Source organism: Pygoscelis adeliae, unplaced genomic scaffold, assembly GCF_000699105.1.
Source record: "Pygoscelis adeliae isolate BGI_AS28 unplaced genomic scaffold, ASM69910v1 Scaffold187, whole genome shotgun sequence".
Taxonomy (NCBI): Eukaryota; Metazoa; Chordata; class Aves; order Sphenisciformes; family Spheniscidae; genus Pygoscelis; species Pygoscelis adeliae.
The window spans coordinates 95,369-119,193 of record NW_008825103.1 but is presented as its reverse complement, the minus strand read 5'-3'; the positions used below and the strand labels follow the sequence as shown (position 1 = coordinate 119,193).

Genomic DNA, 23,825 nt, shown 5'->3' with positions numbered 1-23,825 from the left:
GTCCAATCTGAGATGATAAAGCTGCCAGAGTAAACTACGCCTGTCTCCATCACTGATTTTCTTGGAGAATAAAATACGTCTACATTGACAGAAAAAGGCAAATTCTTTTCTTTTTTTTTTTGTATGCTTAAAAAAAATTCCTCGTGCTTCTACAGTAAAAGCAAACAAAACCCCTCCAAAAAAAAACCTCACCCAGACACCTCCACTGCCCCCCAAACCTTAAACTAGTGTCTGTCTCTTCCTCCTCTCTAACCTGTTCACATCACCTCTCAGACCTGCATAGGCAGCTTTGAGACGGACGTTCCCATAAAGATTTGAGGAGGCATCGCCAGTTATCTGTGCACAAACTCAGAAGCAGACAAACTAATTTAACGTTGCCGTTCATGTCTGGAGATTTGCGCTTTTGAAGGGGAAGTCTGTGGTTATTGTAAAAATGGGAATGCCTTTTTTTCAGAATGGCATGATGGTGAGTATTCAAACTAGTCTTCTCCTTTAGTCTTAAGTTCAAGTGAGAAATAATTATGCTATCTTAATATTTACTTTAAGAAACAAGTCTTAATTAAACCCTTATTTGAAGGCACTACTTTCCATTCCATTTTGATTTAATTAGGAGTGCTTCAAGGGTATCTCAGTGCCCAAGTAGTATTTCTTATGTACGTATGTTTTCTCTCTTGAAAAGTTACATTGCTTTGAAAGATTAATATCTCTTTCACCTGAAGTAACCAGAATTTTCTAGCAAATGGGCAATTAACAGCTATTAAGAGGTTCTAAAATATTAGTACTCTGTAATTTTTCAAACAGTCCTAAATTGCCCCTAGCAGAAGGGTCTTTGTCAAGTTTCATTATTATTACAGTTACAGTAGACAGTCAAGCTGCTGGCCATTTTCCTGAGCTGCATTTTGGAAGAGAGGCTTAAGAAAAACCCCAAACCCTACTTTTTTGCTTTCTAATATATACATAACTGTGTTTTTTGAATGTCCCTTAGCTGCTTTTCCACCTCTAGCAATTAAGTTGAAAATGTCATTAACTTGCTTTTGAAGTAACGCCAGTGTGCAGTGGGTTTTGCTGCTTGACTGCGTTCCTGGTTTTGCAGACAATTTCACTTGATGTGATTTTTAAAAGGCTATTTTTCAGGTTCTGTCATGTGCTTTCACCTGTAGCTTAGCTTGTTTCATCCACAGCTGTCTGCAGCTGCACTTTCTTTTTTGAAGCTCAGTAACCACAAGTTGCAAACCTTGGTTTGTTCCAGAATTTTCTATGCTGTCCTGTGGGAAGTTTAGGTTCAAATCTGTTAATTCATGTTCCATAGTCTTGGAAATGGAAAAAGTGTGGATGGCCATGGACTGGCAGGACTAATTTAAGGAGCAAATGTGGGAAAACTATACTGTAGTGACCCATCTGGGAAAACAAAGGAGAACCAGTAAGTTGTACGATCTTTCCTGTTCCTGTGCCAAAATAGTGGTACTAATTAAAATGCACCGTTTTATCCTGAAGCAGTTGCTTCAACATCATCAGGCAAACTACTTTGAACATCCCTCACGCAACTGGGATAATTTTGGGTAAGGGTGTTCAGCAGAAAGGGCTGTTTCTGTCTGTCTGAAATAGGCTCACTGAAAGTCAGGTGTGCTTCACTGTCCATCTAGTCTAAGCTTCCTGGATGCTTTTTATTTAAAAATAAGTTGGTTTAAAAGGAAGGAATTAGTTATACAGAGGTGAACTTGGGACTAGGTCTACAAATTTACACTCTGAAGAAGCACAAGTATTGTTTGCAACGGATTTTCAAATGGCAAGCTGTTCTACATCGCTGCGTAGCTGGAGTACAGGCGTACTTTGTTGCCAAAAAGTTTTGTGGAAATGACTGTGAAATTGAAACAAAACCAAAGTTTCAATATACTACTACTAATTGAAGACCACAAGAAAAGAATGAGAGAATAATCACAGTATTCCCATCCTGAAAGAATTTAAAATACTATCAGCTTTATCTATAAATGGTAATCTGTTAATTATCAAATCAAAAAGGAATGATAACAGTTGGTGAGTCATGAGCGTGAAAGGGAACCAAGGCTGCGGGGCATGTGTGTTTGTACATATGTCTTAAATTAATTTTTTCTTGATTACCTGTCTCTTCAATTCTAGGTGCCATTGATGCTAACGATACTTAAAAAAGCAACCCTAATGTCCCAGCTGGATTACTGAGCACTTTTGTGATTCGTGGAGGTGCTGCTGTTTAAATAAGAAATTGTCCATAGTACTTGGCCTGTCATCCCAGAAGCATCTGCTTGGGTACTGTATGCAAGTCCTTGACATTCTGGAAACGATGGGGATTGGTAAGAATACCACTTCGAAATCAGTGGAGGCGGGAGGCTCAACAGAAGGCAAATATGAGGATGAATCTAAACATCCCACCTTTTTCACCCTGCCTGTAAGTAACACCTTCAGGTACTACATAGTCAAGCTCAGTGTGAATCAGTGAATAATGCTTTGTTCTAACCATGTTGTCTTTGTACAACCATGTTGTACAAAACCTTTATTTCCACAAGTAGTTAGTAAAACCTCTTTTGCCACTTGTTACTGTTCATATATAAACATGGTCAGTTATGTTGTTTGTAGTTATTTCAGGGCTGCGCTCCAAAGCAGTGCTGTTCGCAGGACATGCGACTCCCCAGGCAGTTCATGATTAGAACAATTAACTGTCCTACTGCAGAATGCACCAGCCCCTGGTATGTCCTGAGTTGCTTGACTAAGAGTAGCAGCAACAGCAAGGAAACACTTGTCGTCTTTTACTTACTCAGATTTTCAGTTGTATCATTCTGTTGTACGTGTCTGCCTCTTAAGAACTCTTCCAGTCAGTCTGCTGCTGGTTTCCCGCCACCGTCCATTGACACTGTCCAGGCTTTGAGGAGCTGTATGTGATGTCTTTCACATTTCTGTATATTCCTAGACCTGCTGTTATAGAAATGATTGCTTGCCATGCTTGTAACGTTTTCTGACACAATGTCAAAGGCTTGACAAGATGTCAAGTGCCAAGGGAGAAAACGGAGTGATGTGAGGTATGATTGCAGAGAAAATGTTTATTTTAAGGGCTTGTGTTTCTTTTTTTGTTTTATTTTTAAGGTCGTGATAAATGGTGGAGCAACATCCAGCGGTGATCAGGATACAGAAGACACAGAGTTGATGGCCATCTATACTACAGAAAATGGCATAGCAGAAAAGGTATGTAGTGGTTTCCTTCTAGGTGAGAACCCATTCTTGCTTTTTCAGTTCTATTATTTGTCCACACTAGTTTTACTTGACTGAGAGATTTTCTTTCTCTAATCAAACATGCTGACTTGCAGATTCAGATCAGGCTTGGGGGAGTTCTGTCCTCATGACTCTTCTGGTCACACATTTTGGTTGCGGAACGTGGAGAATGACTTAGCAAATGTTAGAAGCAGTTAATGCACTCTGACCTGCCACCGAAATTCATAATATGCAATTTTCCGATTTCTTCATTTCCATTGCCCTTTTGCATGGTTTCCCTGATAAGGTCCTTCTGTACTGTTCTTCCGTTCTTAATTTTTTTATGCATTTAGTCAAGTAAACTGGTGGTGTTGAGCACCTTCAAAAGTGGGATCTTTCCCACTTTCTTTCCCATTTTCTTCCAAGCTCCAACCTCGTAAACCTAATTTTTCTAATCCTTTTTCCAAGTAAGGGGCTGCTTATTATTTAGCGACAGCTTTGTGAACAAAGTTCAGGTCTTTCATAAAAACCCTTGAATGTTTTTCCTTAGGATAATGATGATTATATCTTAGCTGTTCAGAAAGACCCAGTTGAGGCTTCAAAGGAGACCAATTTTGTTGTGATTTTTCCAGCTTTTTTCTCAATTCCATCGTTCCTCAAGCCTGTTCAGTAATAATCTTGCAAGAAGAGACAGTGTGAATCTAAGCTTTTGTTTAAAATAAGGAAGAGGATTACAGTAAATCTGAACAGCACCTTCTTCTGAAATGTTTATATCTAATTGGCTTTGTGGTTAAGCCTTATCTCCAAAAAGCCTCAATTTGGCCAGATTTTTCAAATGTCCTAATTGAAACAAGAACAAAACTCTCTTGCTTCCAAGCAAGTGCAACATGGTGCTCATTTCTTTGAGGCTGTAACTTCTGTTGGGGCAAGGATGATACCAAAGGGTGTAGTTAAGGTTTTCTAACTCGGACATCAAAATTCACTTCTAAATTTCAGATTTAAAATGTACCCTAAACAGGTGATTCTGACAGAGGTCTTTTAGTGTTACATTTTAAAAGACTGTTATGAGTGCGATGGTGTGCCTTTGTGTACTCTCTCTCTTACAGATAGTCTGCCTGTATGTCTCGAATACATCTCTACTACCATCTTGATCATGCTGATATTTTAATGGACAAATTTTGGCAACTGTTGACATGCATGTCTGTGGCTGATTTTTGGAGCATGCTCAGACTAGCGTGGAGAGAGACAATCTGATAAAAGCCTTGAGCAAAAGGTGTTGGGAAGAAATTGTGCAACTAAGATTAGCAATCTCTAGACGTGAAAGCATGTCTTCATGGCCTGTTTTTACCAAACGTATTTTTTTCTCCCTTCCACTTGATCCGTGTGATCAGAACTGTAAATGATGGATGAGAAGAGACCATGAGCTTTTACTCAACCAAATCTGCTTGGGTTAAAGCTTCGCTGTGGCTTACAATGAATGAACAGTGAAAGGAGGGGCTGTAGCAATTAACAGCCTCATGTATTAAGATAGTATTTCTGGTAATCTAGGCAAACCTCCTGCTTTTCACTTAAAATAAGTGTGTGCATGAAGCATGTTTGTTCTTGGCTTTCCATTCCTCTTGAGAGATCATTCACCAAAAAAGCAAACGAATGACCTTGAACAAAAAGCCTTTAACAAAAAGGACTGAAATGTACTTAATTGCTGGAGGATGCTCATTGCTTACATTGTCTCGCAATATTTGTTAGTTGAAACAATAAACTATTAGCCCAGACGAGAAATAACTGTATTGCTGCATCCCTATAAAATAAACGATACTATGTTGCTTATTGCTTAATAGAATTAATTTTAACATGTTGTCAGCTCTTTATTTAAGGTATTTCTCTAAAGGCCTTATTCCCCACAGTTAATCAGTTTTATTTTGGTCCTTCCCACTGGTTTGACAACAGAGCCTTCATCTTGCACTGTTGTTGGTGTTTGGTTCTTTGGATTTTGGGGTGGTTTGTTCCCCCCCCCCATTTTTGCTCCACCTTTATCTCTGTCTCATATTTTTTCCCCTGTTTATACTTATTCCATGCTTTTGTTCATTTTTGTGTTTTCCCCCCTTCAGCCAATTAAAAAAAAAAAAAAAGAATTAGTCTCTGATCAGTATCTCATTCAAAAAGGCGCAGTTCATTCCCAGCAGTTCCCTACAGCATACTGTGGCATACTTGGCAAGCACCAGCCCGTAGTCAGTGTACTCAACCAGCAGGCACACGCTCGAGATATGAAAGGGCCAGTGACTACCCAGTCACTTACCCAGACTTACTGGCAGGATAGCTGGACCTCACCCTAGTTCTCAAATTTCTCATTGTTCTGTCTTGGTCTCTTTTATGGTGGTTCCCTTTAGCCATTATCTGCTAAAGGTTTGATGAAGGTGAAACCTTCCTCTTCTGAAGCAGAATAAGTCTGGCTTTTGGAAGGAATGAGGAGTATCCTGGATTTTTTTTTTATCTGACCACTTTGCTGTGTAGGACAGACACTGCTATGACAATTATGCCTTAAAGTTTGAAATTCTTTTGTTAGAAGACCTATAAACTTCACTTTCTAAAGGAGAGCTTAAATTGGTTAGCAGTTGTTGTTCTGTGCCCAGAGAGAGCTTTCTACGTGCCGTGGACGAGTTGACTTGTTCCTCAGCCTGGTACCTGATGACCTTTTTGTTCTTTGCAGACAAATGTAGGCATAAATGTAATCACAAATGAAAAGCTCTGAAAGGACTAATAAACTTGCTGCATGTGCCATGGTCTTCCTGGTAGAAACAGGTCATCGTTTCTGATTTTTGCTGCCCAAAGAAGATGGGGAATATGTATAATGTAATGTAATAGATGGGCAGGTGGAAGAGTTAAGGAATGTACTTGATGCAACCTCATCAGTCCTGTGAAGAAAAATTAGTGTTCGGCACTAAGTGGAACATTTAGGTAGCTACTGGATATTGGTCTGGCAAAGTTCGAAAAGCTAGAAAAGAGGCCAAAAGATGGGCTTTCAAAAGGCAGGGGCCAAAGCAAGAGCCACCGATCTACGCAAATCACTTACTGGATTTTTAGAAAACCTGGTAGCCTGTGTGGGAACATCATGAACCTTGAAAATCCCATTTCTGTCCATCCTTGGAAGGAGTAATGCAGGTTGTTCAGTGCGCGGTGATAGGTCTTTTCACACTGCAGTCGGGTGGGGAACTGTCCACATTATTGCTTAATAAATCTGTGCTGCTATTTGGGTGGCTTCAGCAAGCTAATGTTGACGTGATTCGTGAAGCAAACGGTTAATTTCTCCTGTTACCTCTCTGTTCCTACCTCATGGGCAGATGTTGTAACCATTCTTACTCTTCCTTCATGACCTCTGCCTCTCTGTAAGTGTATGATGACCTCTTAGTCAAAATGTTGAATAAACAGGCGGTATCACTGGTGAGCAAAGTTCTCAGGTGGAGCATATGTTGCAGTGAAATTGAGGGGAGGTGAGGCAATTGTACATACATATTTATTTATTTTTTATTATATATATATGTGTGTGTGTGTGTATAGTCTCTGGGGAAAGGTTAACAAAACTGCTTTATAACAACAGAAAGCATCACAGGGGCTTCTCTGCGTGAATCTTTGTCTTCCTGAGCAAGTTCTTGGAAGAAGAACTTTTTCCTAAGTTCCAGTTAGAGACATGTACAGGTTTACTGCTGCTCAGTGCTCTCTCTCCAGTATGAGGTGAAGCTCTAAAACTCAAGTTCCTGATTTTTTTATTTGTTGTTTTTTAGAGAATCGGGTCAGGAGAGTGGTCTTTCATTTTTCAGTCAATGAAAAAATTACATTGGTGCTGCAACTTGGCAGGATGAGTTGTGCGGTGAACATTTTCCCTTATTCCTCTGTTTCGGGCCTGTACCTTATTTAAACTAACCTTGCTGAGCAGATAGCTTGGTGCTTAACGTTGTTTAAAAGAGTTTTCTGAAATTAGTGTTTCTGTATTTTGCTTTTCCACTGTAATATCCTCGATCTTTCCATAGCGGTGTGGTCATTTACACTCCCTGAATTTGAATTAACCCAGTGGCATTTGTTTTCCCAACAGAAATTGGAGGTAAGAGGGAAGTACCATGGGTCAGTTTGGCTTCCCTGACCTTTTAGATGATAAACCAAATGGAGATTACCTAAGCATAATCTGTGGATTTGTTGTGATTTTTGAAGAAGTAAAGACCGTTTGAGTCAAAGTCACAAGTCTGGCAAAGTTCCTGGTCTTTGTGTAAGGCTACTTCACATGAGTTTGTTATGTTCTAGCGTGGATTAGATCAGAACAGTAGTTATATAAGGTATTTTTTGGATAGTTGAGCTGAAATGATAAAATCTGATACTTCCTTCTGCTTTTGTTGTGGTATTTGGGCTTTGGAGCATTGTGTTTTTGTTCTCAGGAATGTCAAAACCAGGGCGTTTAAATGAAACGATTCCACTTAGTTGTAAAGAAGAAATGATTGAGCTGAATCTTGTTTTAATGGAAAATCTGCAGGGATTTTGATGCGTGTATATATGTGGTCAGTTGTCTGTTAGCTGTCTGCGAATTAGGGCACATGGTAGGCCAGAATGTGGTCTTGCTTAAATTCCTGTAGGTTTGGAGGAAGTCCGCTTGGCTAATATAAATTGGCCGTGGATGTATTCAGTTATAATGATTAGCATTTTTCTTGACTGCTTGAATGTGGGGTGGAAGCAAATATAGTAAAACTTGTAGCTAAAAAAGTTAACCAAGACTGAAATTGAGTAAGAATTAAGCAGGGAAGCAATCACCATAATAAGGAACTTTCCTGCCTGTGATTTTGGTCTCTTATGCAAGGATAGTCATTCTGCTTTGAAAATAGCCATTTGTTGACTCTTCTACTTGGGTCCAATTCTTCCTTTTTTCTTTTTTCTTTTTCTTTTTTTAAATAAACAGTTCTATCATGATAATCCCATTTTTGGGGCACCTTTTGGCTGCCAGATGGGTTATATCATAAATGAACAATTGTTGTGTTAGTATAAATAAGCAGGGAATGGCTTATAGAAGTGGATGTGTTTCGTACAAGTTCAGTAGCTACAGCTGGAGATGAGCTCATTGTCAGAGGTAAAAGCTTTAAAAACGTAACATATGAACATTGCTGGGGAGTATTATACCAGCCCTGGAGTGTCTGGGAATTGCCTGATAGTTCAAATTCAGTTTATTCATATGTAACAGTAACCTACTGTTGTCCTTTTGTGTCCTCCCCCACTTTTTTGCCCTCCCCACCTTTCTACCCTCCCTATCAAAATAGAGCTCCTTGGCAGAGACGCTGGACAGCAGTGGCAGTTTAGACGCACAGAGAACTGACATGATTTACACTATCGAAGACGTTCCTCCTTGGTATCTCTGCATATTTTTGGGGTTACAGGTATGTTTCAAAACAGCTATAACATTTTCTCTGTAACTTTTAAAGCTTGTTTAGCATTTTCTGTGTAGTTCATTGCATTTGTGTGTGTGATAATTTTATTCTTGCCATGCTCTCACATGTTTGAAGAAAGTGTTAAGATAGTTTCTTCTGAAATTGATCACAAAGATTAGTGTTGATAATGATCTGTATTATTGTTTGCTGGCTTATGCATTTGTGAGATTCACTTTAAATATTTAGTCTTCTAAAATGCTGCTAGTGAATAAGTGAGCAAATGCTAAGTGGTGAGCTTCAGAAAGCGACATTTGGCACCTCTGGAATTAAAGATGGAGAGAGATAATGGTTTAGTTCTGAAATCTTGAATACTAAAGCTGCTGCTGTAGTCATTTGAATTCTGCAAGCTTGATAGCATCATCCTGGACCTGTAGGCTCGTTAATAAGCGGGGCAGGCAAATTCTGCACTCCTTGGAGTGAAAGCGTGTGCTTCCTGCTATGAGTAGGACTGTAGCGGTGAGCTGGACCTTACTACCAGCTCAGCCACTCACTTGTGTGAAGCGGAACAGCTCGTTTCATCTCCTTTCTTTCTCAAATGGTAATAATATCTGTCCCACAGGAATGCTGAGAATTTGTTAATATGTGTAAAGTATGTTGAGATCTCCAAACAAATACATTCCAAAGCATCCTTTTTATTTCTGCCTTTCCTCAAGGACAGGCAGTTCTGTAGGGATTACGTTTTTACTTGCATTGTTGAATGTGGTGACTCTTGTTTGTTTGTTTGCTTAATGTATTTGGATTGAAAAAGAATTAATGAGTACCTAGTTTTTGGTACTTGTGAGCTTATTTGCAGCCTAATTTGTGTGTGCTCTAAGTTCATTTGTAAGCTAAAGGTTTTTCACATGGTTGAAAGTGAATGGAGTTATTTAACTGCTTTTCTGAGTTAGAAGCTGTTTTCAGCACAGTTACCTAGATACCTCGTCATGAAGAACAGTAGCCATGTAGCTATGTAAATAACCTAGTTTATCCTACAGAAATAGCGATCATTAGCAACAGGCTAGTGGTAGCTCGACATGGAAGGAAAATACTTGAAGAAATTCTTAGGACCGGGAGGTGAGAGCTTTGGTGGATAATTCAAAAGCGAAAATATCCAATGCAAAAGAAAAGGTGGTCGTAAATGTATTTACTTATTAATATTGGCTGCAGTATTAACAAACCATTTTTCTCTTCACAGCATTACTTAACATGTTTCAGTGGAACTATAGCAGTGCCCTTTTTGCTAGCTGATGCCATGTGTGTTGGATTTGACCAGTGGGCTACCAGCCAGTTGATCGGGACCATTTTCTTCTGCGTGGGCATCACTACATTGTTACAAACAACTTTTGGGTGCAGGTGAGATTTGGGACTTGTTTCTAGTTGTTGCAGGGGTGATAAGACTAGATACCTGTTGGGATTTCCAGGATGCAGTCCGAGATCCAAGAGGTAGTTAGGCTATTTTCAAAGGATAAACGTGAAACACAAGATAGCAGGTCAAATACAGGGCAGTTAGGGAAAGCTTTTGGAAAGCTGCTCCCAAAAAAAGGTGGATCTGAAATCGGAGAAGGTGTTCCAAGGGTAAGAAAATACAGCAGGGGCAGGGAGAGGGAAGAAGGAGGAGGGAAATCCACGAGGACAATTAAGGTAGAATTGTTTCTGGGGGAAAGGAAAAATTCATACGCCTTGGTAAAGAGGAACTAATTTTGATATTTTTATTAGTTTCTTGAATGATACTATATTCTGGCCAATATTTAGGTGGTTGTGATTAGTCCTACAGCAAATTGTGTGCTTGTTCCCGTAAAGTGCGTGTCAAATTAAAAAGGCAGGGGAAAAATGATGAGGGTGACTTTTTATTCTCTGAACTGAGTGTCTCTGTTACCTTCCAATACAAACAAATACTTTATCTTTATTTGTTAGTTGCTCTGAGTTGCAGGTAACGATCCTTCCTTGAGTTGGGAAGAAACACATACGTTAGCGTAGCCTTACAGGGATGCCTGTACCTCTCCTTCGGTCTGCTCTCCTTAGGAGGATGCAAGAGACCAATTCAGGTGTTAGCAAATACTTGTAAAAATGTGGTGTTGGTAAGAACTGGATGTTCTAAGGTTTATTAACACAACGATAAATCTTTTTAAAAAATGTGTGTTCTATAATAAACACTGCAGAGATGTTTGACATGTTTACTTAAACTTTTGTTGACTCTGCCTGTGAGAACCGGGAATAGCTAGAATCTGCAGAGTTATTTCTGCATCTTCTTGAATAAACCAAGAGTGATAAGTAAAACCAGAAGAAAAGTACGTATTTTAAGAGTATGCCCTCATATGGTTACTTGAATGATTCATGGGTCATTTAGTTCCATTTAAGAACAATGCGAGCTGAAATCTTGCATTCCAATAGAAAATGGACAAACACCCCCCACATTTTTAAAGATTTATCTAAGAAACAAAATCTTTGGGTGGAAAAGTTATCTCAATAGGGTGCAGAAGGCAAGCCTATGGTAGATCACTTGCAGCTGTAGATCAGCTTTTCATCTAAAACTTTTCCAAATATTTCAGGTTTTCCAATGTAATCTTTAGTTGCTATTTTAATTAGCTTTAGTTAGCTTTTTTGTCTTTTTTCCTTTGAAAAAAACCCTTCCCTTTATTTTTTTATTATGTTGTACTAAACTTATAAAATCACTCCGCGGTTTTGTGTGAAAAGTTCATTCTGATGACAAAACAGCATAACAAAAAGTGTTGAAAGAGAAAATTTTCTTTCCCCAATGTATTTTCTTTTAATCAAGACTACCTGCAGTTAATAATCGTATTTTCTGCCTGATTGGCTCTTTGTGCTCATGGGGTAGCTTGCCTTAGCTGTAATCATAAATTTTCAAGTACCTTGTCTGAAAGGAGGCAGAGGAGAGCAGAGTTGTGCCCTGTGGTGTTTTGAACCTCTCTTTTAATGGGAGTGATGTATTTCTCCCCCACCATCTTCTATTTGTGCTTTACATAGGGAATCGAGGGATTGTTGACCTAGGTGGGGAACTGGAAGATAAGGTGTTTTATGGTTCGACGTTGAGTGTCTCCTCCCTGGATTTACTGAAATGTAAAATATTCCAATTTTGTAAGAAGTGCAGAGTTGCGGATGGAGATGAACTCAAAGGGGAGCTTGGTTTTCCTGTGCTTCTACCAGCTTTCTTCTTCTGCCTCAAATTTATCAGAAAAAGCTTAGTTTTTGTGCTTCCTGAGACTTGTATCTTTTCACAGAACTAACGTTTGTCATATTTTGGTTTTTTCCCTAATCAATCTTGGGCTCTTTCTCTTTATTACTTACTATAGAGTCATTTTGGGCTCTTGCAGAAACCAGTGTGGTCTCATCAGTTTGAAATGCTCTGTTCCTTCTGTATAATCCCACCTCTGCCCTCCGTGGTGGTTTTTTTGGTTTTTTTTAATACTTTCCAGTGGCTTCCACTTGCACATGTTTATATACTGAAGAGGCAATTGTGTTTGGATCTTAAAAAAAGTGAACTTGTATTTAAGGAGAAAATTTCCGCGGTTGAATGTTTTATAACTATTTAACATGTGATTCTGGTTTTATGTAAGGGTGGGAATGGGATATAGCAGCGACGTTCTCTAAATGAGATTTTAAAGTATTCATTGGCAAGTCTGTCAACTACAAAGTATTTCAGCAAATAAAGCCACTACAGTTTCAAAAGGTCAAATTCCATGGTTTAAAGGTTCTTAAAGATGGATTTAGCTCAGTTACGAGGAGGAGTTGTGGTCAATTTGGTACCGATACTAATTTTAGGAATTCAAGCTATTTATTAGGTTGTGTAATAAGCCAAAAGATTTGGCAAGAATTCAGAGTAATTAGTATGCCTGAGACACTCAAATACAGCTTTAATACACCTAAGCATTTTAGGTTTGTTGCTGTGCCCACTGCTACATTGTCTAAGCATTCTTACATCTGTGTGACATGTTAAGATAATGAAGACATTTCCAGATGACTTTAACTGCATAAAAAGCTCTGTCTTCACAAGGGCTGGTGCCAAAATTGAGCAACTTCACAATTTAGACATGAAATTAAAATGATATCCTAATCATAAGCTGGTGGTACTTTACCCAGCTAGTAATGAAGACCTGGCTTAGCAATCGGAAAGGTATTTTGTAAGTCATGTTCCAAACTGCAGCTCTCTTCAGAAAGAGACTGATCGTAGTTGGCTGATTTTGAGTAATAAGTTAAAAAAAAATTAAAAAAAAGACTTCTTTCTGCTTAGGGAAAAAAAAAAAGCAATATTTTGAGCCTACTGGCCTTTTTGGTAAATATTCCAGGTTAACTGTCTCATATAAAGGTTGAGCAGATAGCTAGGTGAGATGTACTAGGATCTTATTATGCAATAAGTATGCAGGGTATTTTATGTGATACAAAACTCACAATCTGGACCTAAGTCTCAGTACAACTGACTTCATCACTGGAGAATGTGTTTGCAACGTATATTTACAAAATCATTAGGTGGGGATAGAGTACTGTGTAGGTGGGATAGAGGAGTACCAGCTTGTTACAGGTATTGCGTATTTTGCCATGGGCACCAGCTTGCTCAGTTTGCTTAATGAACCTTGAAAAATAAGGTGAATCATTCACTTGCAGCTACCAACCATTTCTTCACCAAAGATAAAGCTTTGATTTTTGCTTGAAGAAACTTAGAAGGGAATTGCATGCCGGTCAGGTGTGCTCAGGTGGCTCGTGTATTTTATGAAGTTTGACTTTCTAATGCAGTTTTCAACGTTTGCGGTAGGTGGGTCAGCTTTTTAGATTGCTTATGGCCCAAACTCCTTTCCAACAGTAGGTCAACTGTTCTAACTTCCTGCCTGTGAACTTTACAACTACTGTTAGCAACAGGCTTCTGGTTTGATCTTTTTTGTGTTAAGCTTGTATGGGATTCCCCCCCATATTTTTTTTTTTCTTTCCTTCTTTGTGCCTTTTCTGATCTTTATCTGAATCTGCCACAGTTAGTTCTTTTTCCTTTACTGGTGTTTGCACTGGCATCGAGGCACTTCATTGTGGCTGTAAAACAGCCATAAACACGGTGCAGCAACTGGAGCTGCATGAGCAAATAAGTGTTCCATGTGTTACAGTTTGAGATGTGCTATTAAAGAGAATCTTATTACAATCCATTAATGACAGTATTTATAGAATAGTTCAAAGTGCATCTTCTCTGTAGTTAAGTAACATCTGGATATTTGTGATGTTATGCAAGCTACAGTTGATTCAATAAATACGTAGTTGGTGCTGGTAGATGCTCTTTAGATCTTAAACCTTTTGGGAAGTGTAAACACCAAAGCTAAGAATGCCATCTTGAAATTCTTGCAGCATTTGTATTTATTGTTGGTAGCCACCTGGAACATCTAATCAGCTCTTATCAACCTAATAGTTATTTATACATACACTTAAAGATGAATGTATAAATGACTGTACTTCAAGTCATGCAAAGGGAAGGTATTGAGTATGCAGACTGCAGACTGCTCTATCAAAGAGCTTTTTTAATGTGGTGGGACGGTAAAAGCTGCACATTCAGCAGTCTGCCTGGTACTTGCATCAGAACGTGCATCTGTATCCTTGTTGTGATGCTGAGTCAAAACCTTCAATCAATGTCTGGTACCTGCCTGCTGGTATCCGGTAATTATCTGTTATAGGCGTTGTATTAATAATTGCATGCATGTAGTGTCTTCTGTTAAGTCTTTGTGTTGTGAAATCTTAGTATTTCTATGTCTGTTCTTTTTAATAAGAAATTTTCGTATTTCACATTTTTAATAACCCCCAATAAAGGATGTTTTTGAGGATGAGTAACCACCTAACTGCCATTGATACCCTGACACAGTACCGTAATACCGAGAAATGTCAGCATCTCTTCTTTCCACCAGGTTACCCTTGTTTCAAGCGAGTGCTTTTGCATTCTTAGCACCTGCTAGAGCAATACTCTCCCTGGAGAAGTGGAAATGTAATAATACAGGTAATTGTCATTTATGCTTGTTCAGGTTTAAGTGACAAATGACCCAGATCACATATAGTGCAACTTCCAAATCTTTTGATGTGGAAACTGGAAGTAATGAGCAGGGAATATGAAAAATTCTCTCCTTTAACAATGTTAAAACTTTGTGCCTTGGAAAAAGATTCCTAAAAATGCCCTTACGGAATTCTGTTTCTGGGGGGTTTTTTAATATAAAAAATGTTGGCAAAAGAAATCTAGCAGTAGCATAAAACAATTCTTTTGTTAACAATGTAGAGAAAGGCAGAAGGATTCCTTAAATGTTCCTTTCTGGTATTTAGAAATAGTAGGTCCAATCGAGTCCTTTTAAGTTCAATATTAGTAAGTTTGAGCAATGTTCAGCATCACCTCAAGACCAGCGTTTTTACCTGTTTAACTCATACCTGACAGGTTTTGCAGAGCAAACTTTGACAATATTTGGGTGTTTTCTTTGCTAACTTCATCATCCTGAAAGGTTTTGAATTTATTTAGAGTGAAAATGTGCAGTAAAACACGTTGGGTAGGGGGCTTTTTCTTTAACTTAGCTTAGAAAACTGAAGTGGAAACAGCTCTGGCAGTTTTCTTTTTAATGGGGTGTGGTTATTCAGCAATAAAGTTGTGGGCAGTGCAAAACAGCAGAATAGAGAATCATAGAATCATTAGGGTTGGAAAGGACCTCTAAGATCATCAAGTCCAACCGTCGACCCAACACCCCCATGCCCACTAAACCATGTCCCTCAGCACCTCATCTACACGTCTTTGAAATACTTCCAGGGATGGGGACTCCACCACTTCCCTGGGCAGCCTGTTCCAAGGTTTAACCACTCTTTCAGTAAAGAAATTTTTCCTCACATCCAATCTAAACCTCCCCTGGCACAACTTGAGGCCGTTTCCTCTCGTCCTATCGCTTGTTCCTTGGGAGAAGAGACCGCCCCCCCCCTCGCTACAGCCTCCTTTCAGGTGGTTGTAGGGAGCGATGAGGTCTCCCCTCAGCCTCCTTTTCTCCAGGCTAAACAACCCCAGTTCCCTCAGCCGCTCCTCGTAAGACTTGTTCTCCAGACTCAAGCAGTCTGCTTGCTTCTAACTAAAGTTCTTCCTGGGAGTCCTTTTGATTCTCTAATCATTTATATTATTTATGTGTTTATACATCTCTTTTGATTCACTTATGACCACCTAATTAGTTTTCCTGACGTTTTTTCTATAGAAAACTTAGCTTTGAGCATTCACATTTTCTCACTGGGGGAGTCAGATTTAGCTACTGGGAAATAGCATGCGGGTTTCAGTGCCCAAGATGTAAAGGCAAACTGTGGTGTGCTTTAGTAGTGCTAGCTGTGTTGGATATTTCTGTGTGCCAAAATGTGCCAGTATCCTAATACACACCTTGTTGAAAGAAAATACTGTCTGATAACCTTTGATGGCAAAGCAATTTTTCCACTACTTCAGCTTTTCAGAGAGCGCCTTTGCTGCATCTTGCTCTTGAACCTTTTAACCTTCAAAAGGTGTCAGATGGGGTTGTAACCACGGGTCAGTTCAGTATGCAGTGAGTGACCTAAATTGGTGAACAGCAAACATTGGAGTACTTGATTCCTAGTGTGCAGCTGAGTAATTCTCCATTCATCTGTTTATTGGAGTGAGAAAAGAATCCCTAATTGACCTTTCCTTCTGAAAGTTGTGATTTTTTCCCACTTTGGTACAGTGGGTAAAATTAGTGGTTAGCTCTTGGGGAATGTAAGCATGTTATTACTTGATTTATAGTGTTGCAGAACTTCTCTTCTGTGTAAACCAAGGCTCATTTGTCAGACACAGCTTAAGGAGAGATTTATTTTGTATTAAATGATGGCAAAGTGGCTGAGGAATAAACACCTGTGTTTTTTCTTTTCTTCTTTTTGTAAGATATAACAGTTGCAAACGGAACGACAGAACTGCTTCACACTGAGCACATCTGGTATCCCAGAATACGAGAGGTAATGTAGGAGTAGCCTTTAGCTGTTGATCTGTCCAATTCCAGTTAAGTTTCTCACCTAACCATCTGTGTGTTCTTCTCTTTAAGTTGGCAATTTCTTCTTTCACTGCGATTTCATTTCAATATATCCCTTTACTCATTTTATGGAAGTCTTCATCTTCTCAACTTGTTCATTGCTGGACAGCAAATACAAGGAGTTAGTTACCACATTCCAAAAGATGCGCAGTAAAATGCACAAGCAGGATGAGTACTCTTCTTGTAACACTGCGATTTGTGCTCACTGGTAGCAGTTCAGCTGCTACCAGACCACTTGCCTGCTGTCACTCTGTTCAGTAGGCTGTCCTGTGGAAGGTAAATATGCAGTTAGCAAATCTGTTCATCCCTAGGTGTCTTAAGTTGGAGACTATTCTGATAAGACATTGATTCTCCCAAGAGACTTGCTGAAATATATCAAACTCCTTCTCCACTCGCAGCACTGCAGTCTGAACTTCCTCATGCTCTGCAGAGCCCAGGACGAGGGTTGTGCCCAGGCATCGCACTAGAGTGGTAGATAGCGTAGTCCAAATTAAGGCGTGTGTCATGGAATTTATCTCCCATCCCGTTGCTTTGGGCTGCACACTTTTTCTTAATTAAAAACAACCCCTCTCTCTTCCCCATGTTCAAACCATAGCTACATCCTGCCAAGAGCCCTGCAGCCAAGAGGGCTGACAGTCTCCTGAGACCACAACGCTGCTCTATACCAGCTTCTAAGGAGCACTTGTGAACAATGCAGCATACACTCTGCCCCTAGGAGCTAGGAGCATCACCTCCGTGGCGCCACCAACCCTTGCCGGTTCGATCTGAGAGCTTAAAGGTTAGCCTGGAACCCAGGTCTCCTGTCTGACAGTGTGATGTGCTATCCACACAACTACCAGACTGGCCCACTGGTCTGTTGTGTAATAGTTTTGTGGAGAAAACCATAAGTGTTATGCTTAAGCAATAAGTCACTTAAACATAATGAGCTGTTTTATGACGAAAAATTTGCTGAGTTCTTCTGTGTCACTGAATTCTTTTAACTGCAGTTTGTAACCCAGAGCAGAAAAAGAAATGTTTGGGGTTTGCTTTTAAGATTTGACTGAACTGTCTCTTTCCCGTTCTTGTGTGTTCAGATCCAAGGTGCTATTATCATGTCCTCCTTGATAGAAGTGGTGATCGGTTTGCTTGGCCTTCCCGGTGCCCTGTTGCGATACATTGGACCTCTGACCATCACGCCAACTGTTGCTCTCATCGGCCTCTCCGGTTTCCAAGCTGCTGGAGAAAGAGCAGGCAAACACTGGGGTATCGCTATGCTGTAAGTACTCCTGGGTGTTCTTGGCTTAGGGCAGGGGGTCCCAGTTGGTAAGTCGTCATGCAGGAATTTTGGAGTGCCAGGGAAAAGCCAGAGTCTGCTTGGCTGCCAAAGGTAGCATTGCAGTGCCCCCAGCATGGAGAAGTACCGTGTGCAAGATTGTGAGTGGGTCTGGATAGGGTCAGCTGGCAATTTGGGAATAAGGACAGCAGCGACTCAAGAAGAGGAAGGAAAGGACAACGGCTGAAAGTGAGGTGTGGAGAACAGAGAATTTTATAAAACAATAGTTGGTCTGGGAGCCATTGGCTGGTTCTAATTCAGTGCTATAGGAAAGATGTGTTAGCGAAACACCAGAGAGACTAGTGAACAATTTATGTTTCTATTTTTATGATGCTATTGTGTATGTTTCTTATTCTGCAAAAGCGAGCAAATACCATTGGTAGTAGTGGTCCATTTGTCATTATTACTGATTTGCTTATCTATAGCCAAGAGAAATTTGTATGATGACAGCGAGCATGTGTATTTCCATGAATGCCATCAGTCGATGAGGCATAAGTAGACAGATTTCTGTTCAGTACATAAAAGGGCTTTTAGAGTGAATTTCAGGGCTTGGTATGTGTGCTTCTGTAGGTATAGATGCCAGGGAAATTACAGAATTGACATAAGTGGTATGAAAAGGAATAACTGAGAAAAATGAGATGAAGAGAAGACAAAAGCTTCCTGTGCGATGCTGTGGATAACCAGCCAAATAAGGTTGGAAACCACATTTTAGGGAGAAGGAAATTGGCTGAAGCAGTTGCTATATGTAGTGTATAGCGACCAACTTTGTGCCGGCTCTGGAAGCGGAAGGAATGACTTGATGAGATCAGGTTCTGATCTGACTAATCTGTTTGCACAGTACTTTGAACACGTAAAGTATTCTGTAAGTGCAGCTTATGATTAAAAGGGCTGTCTCTTTTATCTCGGATGTTAGCATCAGGAATATTTTTGTAATTCTATTATGTTAAGCAGCTGACCCAAAGGAACGTTTATATTTTCCTGTAAAACAAATTCTATGCAAGTTGGGACTAATGCTAAATCAATCAAGCAGACCTTTGGTGAATTGGACGTGGAAACATGTGATTAAAGTTGACATTTTGCAGATGGAAAAAAAAGCATCAATTCAGGAACAGGATTTAAATATTACCCAGTCAATAAGTATTTCTGGCTTCTGCCACGCAAAAAATGTGCACTAGGTTGTTGAAAATAACTCCATAGCCGTCTAGAGCCACTCAAAAGTAACTTGATCTCTACAAGATGCGGCGCTTGAAATTGTCTTGACTGTTCTGATGAGATAAAAATAGTGTACCGCTATCTAGCACAGCAGAATAATACCTGTGTAAGAGCTATTATCCTCTATTAGCTGCAGATGCTATTTGACAAGACTTTCAGTTTCCCAGTTTTCTGACCTCGCTTGTTCTGCGGGTGCCAGGCTGAATGAATTTAATCCATAAAACACACGGCATCGTGATCTGTAAAAAGGGAAATTATTCCTGAATTGGCCTTTGCCTGTATATCTGGTGAACAAAACTGTTTCTCTGGGCATTTAAAGATTTGGTAGTATTTTACAGAATGGCAGTAAGCCCCCCTGCCATGTGGCCAATAGAATATTATGCCTACTTTGTAGACAAGCAAACTGAGAAACTAATCTTGATGGTTTCAGTGAAGTGGTTCAAGGGGGTTTTTTAATCTTTTCTCTCTCTCCTGCTTTAGCCTCTGTCACGCCATGTAATCCACGTATCCTCCTCGACATTATTTACAACTCTGTACTAAATAAATCAAAATACAAAGCCGCCTGTCCTCAGGGCTAGCGTGGCAGGATAGCTGCTGTTGGGGAGTGGAGCCCATCTTTCCGTAATGGACTTTGGGAGAGATGCCAAAATGTTTCCTGAATGCAAGGAAAAGGTGCCTTTATCATTCGCCTCTAGCTGGGGGTAAAGGCTATAAATGACACCCTTCTTGTGCAGAGCTCTTTGTGCCTGGAGATTGAGGGAGAATAAAGCTCTGTTTTGTTTCTTACAGACTGAAACTCATCTGGGACAGAAAAGGGAGGGAAGCTTAAAATCCACCTTTTTTCTCTTTTTTTAAGTCAGCTGATAAAAACATAATCTCAAATTTCAGAAAAGCTTTGCTTCCTCAGACAGCTTGACTCTTTGTGTAACCTTTTTGTAGCAAAACTGGTTTTGGCTATTTCAGAACTGAGCAACCTGCCCTGGGTTTTTATTTTTCATTGCAGTGGATACTTACTTTAGCTGTAGAGCTGAATTAATTTTTAACGTATAGAGGAGCTTAGCAGTTTTGACGAGGGGGGAAGATGCATAAAAAAATGCAATAAACTGGGTTACTGGTGAACTGCAGTTGAATGGAATCTTGGTTTTTTGGGTTCTATTCTGATATCTAGCTTGATTTTAGTGAAAGGTGCATATACAAAAAAAATTTGGATTCTTAAGAATTGAGGAAAGAATTTCTCTTGACAGAAAGTTTTCAAGTGCTTTGGAGTTTTATGCAAATTTTGAAATGTAAAAATTAGTGTTTACTGGCCTCCACTTTTCCTGTTTCTTCCCATTTGCTAGCAGCAACCTTTGTGCTTCATATGCAGAGCAGACCTGGACACACAGATAGTTAGAGTCGAAAAGAAGCAAGCAGCGCAGCGTAGCTCTTTGCTAATGACTGCTTAGCTCTGAAGATCATTCTCTAGTCTGATTCATTTTCCTGATTTCATTTACCTGTTTGCTGCTGGCTGTTGCTGCAGCGCTTTAGAGTACAAATTATGTTGGTTTGGCTTTCGTGGAATAATAATTTATTTAAAATATATTCTCTTATCATGCTTTGTCTTGTGCTAAATTTCAAATGTACATTTATATTCTGTGTCTGAAGAGCCTGAACAGGTTTGTGCTGAGAAGGATTTTTAACGTGTTGGTGCTAATGACATGCCTCTCTTGTCTCACCCTCCTCCTCCTTTTTTCTCAGGACTATTTTCCTAGTATTGTTGTTTTCTCAGTATGCCAGAAATGTCAAATTTCCCTTACCCATTTACAAATCCAAGAAAGGATGGACAGCATACAGGCTGCAACTTTTCAAGATGTTCCCTGTAAGTAGTTGAACTTGTTCTTCAGTTGGAAAAAAAAAACAAAAACCTTAATTTGTGTTTTGGGTGTTTCTTTTTTCTTGGTTTTCATTTTTCTTAATAATACAATAGATCACAAAGGTGAGATAAAAGCTTAAATAGGTTTATGGGAAACTTAACTAAATGGCTCACTTGCCAGAGGAAATAGTCTCATATTGTAGTCTTGCCAGATCCCATTCTTGTATCCATCTCTAATGAAGAGTCATTGGAATGATGAAGATCATGGAGGGGAGGGAAGAGGGTAGAGAAGAAGGTATGTTTATGCATGCAGTGAAAGCCTAAACTGAGCCGTCCAAAAAGGGATGGTGAGATCGTTATCTTCTAGTTTTATGAAAGCAATACGCCGTTCCCCCATGTGAAAGACTTCTTTTTATTTCTCTGGTAAAGTTGAGACTAATTCACTAGTTTGTTTAAGTGCCCATTTGGAGACTTTCCCATTTGTTAGGGGAGAGAAGGGGCTTTGCTCTAATTCTAAAGCCTTTGTAACAGCATCTTCGTTAGGGGCCGGGGAGAAACATCTGTTACAGGATTTACTGCTTGTTCAGACTTATTAAAATATCACTTAAGATCACACTCAAGTACGTGTGTAATAGATATTCCCTGTAGGAACTGTTTGCTGTTCATGAATATTGCCAGTGACAGTTTATTTTAAACAGCTTTTTTTCCCTCCTCTTCCACAGATTATTTTAGCTATTTTGGTGTCATGGTTGCTTTGCTTCATCTTCACTGTGACAGACGTCTTTCCCCCTGACAGTTCGAAGTACGGCTTCTACGCTCGCACAGACGCCCGACGAGGAGTGCTATTGGTAGCTCCGTGGTTCAAGGTTCCTTATCCTTGTAAGTATGTCTGGTTTGAAGGGCTGTTTTTCTAATAATATCCCTGTGAGTATCATTTCTGTTGTTTTCAGGAGTGTTGCTGTTTTTCTTTCAGTGCTATATTCTGATGCACTTCAACATGCACTGACCTAAAGGCATCATAGGTGGGGATGATGGTTTTCTCTTGTTTTCCTCTTTAATTTGATACCTTGAGGTCTTGCCCAAGAAAGACCAAGTCTCTGAAACTTGAATTTGTAGAAGGCACTTGCAGGGTTTATCTAGGTAACTCTTGACTTCTAATAACATAGTGTGACTGTATATAAAACATGGATTTTCAGGGAATGGTTGATTTATCTGTACTTGTCAATACTGTGGTCAGCTGTTGTTAGTGTTACACAATAATAAGGATGGGTTATTACAACTCCGTAGAGCTACTGAAGTCATTATTCTCGTTGTCTAACGAATCAGTAGTGTGTGGAGTTTTTTCCAGCTTAATCCACTTCCCTGCCCCAAACACACCCGTTCTTGAATTAGCACAACTGTTAACAACTACACAAAAATGTCCTGACTTGCAGAAGGGGCATTGGAATCGGCCTGATGGGCAAGTCAGAGAATACCCATCAATGCTTATCAAAGGACAAAAAAGTATTTACAAGAGAACACGAAACGCTTTCCATGACATCTTGGATGTTTGTGTTTTTTTGCTGGCCACCTTTAAGTTTAAAGGCTGTTTCTTATGGCATGAGGTAGAGTTGCACAACTGGTTCACCCTTGTGCTGCTCAGAAATTAATGGGGTAATAATAGAATAATATTCTACTAGAATAGAATGATAGAAATTGTTAGGAATACCAGCTTCATTGTGGCTTTCCATATGCTTTGGTTCTGATTGGTTCTTAAAAGAAACCACTTCTAAAGCAGTACTTGGAAGATGTATAATAGAAGCTTTTGGGAAAGAAGAGGAGGAAAACTTCTCCACCCTGATTAGACCTTTCTTATTTGTGAAGCCTTGTTCATTCACGTTTGTGTGACTTAAAGTTCCTTTTGTTGCGAGAGGCTCATCTATTTCAAAGAGAGAAAAGCATCAAGGCAATTGCTGTGGAAAACCTGCCAAGCTTTTCTACAGGCTTAAATTAATCTTATTTTCTCTTCTACAAAAATTTGGAGTTGAAAGGTGTTTGTGCAATGATCATAGCTGGTTATTGGCCATTCTCTTCAGTAGCCTAAACTTGTAACCAAAGACTGAGTTTTCAGAGCAATAATAATTAAGTGGCATTCACCTCACTGATCAGAATTGTTTTTTCACAAGCAGTAGTTCAAATTCCTTCCTTCTGAACAGGAGAAATTTTTTTGCTGGGGTTTAGGGTTTTTTTCCAAGCATGATCAAAGCAGTTGGTTAGGCGGTTTTTCCTTTGCTCCTTTCATCTACTTGAACTTGCCAGACTGTTTTACTGTGAAGGGAGTTTGCTGATTCCCTTAAAGATGAATAAATTGCTGTATGTTTTGATATCTAAATTGTTTTCTGTGGCACGAGAGATTTCAGTTTTCTTTTCTTCACAGTTCAGTGGGGACTGCCAACAATTTCAGCCGCTGGAGTAATAGGAATGCTTAGCGCGGTTGTTGCTAGCATTATTGAATCGATAGGAGATTACTATGCCTGTGCCAGGTTGTCTTGCGCTCCTCCTCCACCTATTCATGCAATAAACAGGTATGTCAAAAAAAGATATATATTTCAGTGTCTTAGGCTACTTTTTTTTTTTTTCCCTTTCTTTTATTTTTCCTTGGGATAAGACAGGAATGCATTCTGAGATTAAATGTTACAGTTTGGTCAAACACAAGGGCCAAGGATCTGAAATATAAGATGCAACTGTCATGTTGAATTATTTTGTTGCAAGTA

General features: G+C 39.5%; 1 protein-coding gene across 1 annotated transcript in view; it reads left to right on the top strand.

Annotated features, from left to right (window-relative positions):
- The first annotated feature begins 1,359 nt into the window (after positions 1 to 1,359).
- Positions 1,360 to 23,825, top strand: part of SLC23A2 (solute carrier family 23 (ascorbic acid transporter), member 2) — a 28,569-nt gene continuing 6,103 nt past the window's right edge. Inside the window, exons 1-11 of the mRNA XM_009327187.1 lie at positions 1,360 to 1,420; positions 2,137 to 2,422; positions 3,115 to 3,213; positions 8,514 to 8,630; positions 9,856 to 10,013; positions 14,555 to 14,643; positions 16,552 to 16,622; positions 17,770 to 17,951; positions 20,958 to 21,078; positions 21,795 to 21,951; positions 23,489 to 23,636. Coding sequence (XP_009325462.1) covers positions 2,291 to 2,422; positions 3,115 to 3,213; positions 8,514 to 8,630; positions 9,856 to 10,013; positions 14,555 to 14,643; positions 16,552 to 16,622; positions 17,770 to 17,951; positions 20,958 to 21,078; positions 21,795 to 21,951; positions 23,489 to 23,636 — 1,274 coding nt within the window. The 5' untranslated portion in view covers positions 1,360 to 1,420; positions 2,137 to 2,290. The remainder of the gene's footprint in view (positions 1,421 to 2,136; positions 2,423 to 3,114; positions 3,214 to 8,513; positions 8,631 to 9,855; positions 10,014 to 14,554; positions 14,644 to 16,551; positions 16,623 to 17,769; positions 17,952 to 20,957; positions 21,079 to 21,794; positions 21,952 to 23,488; positions 23,637 to 23,825) is intronic.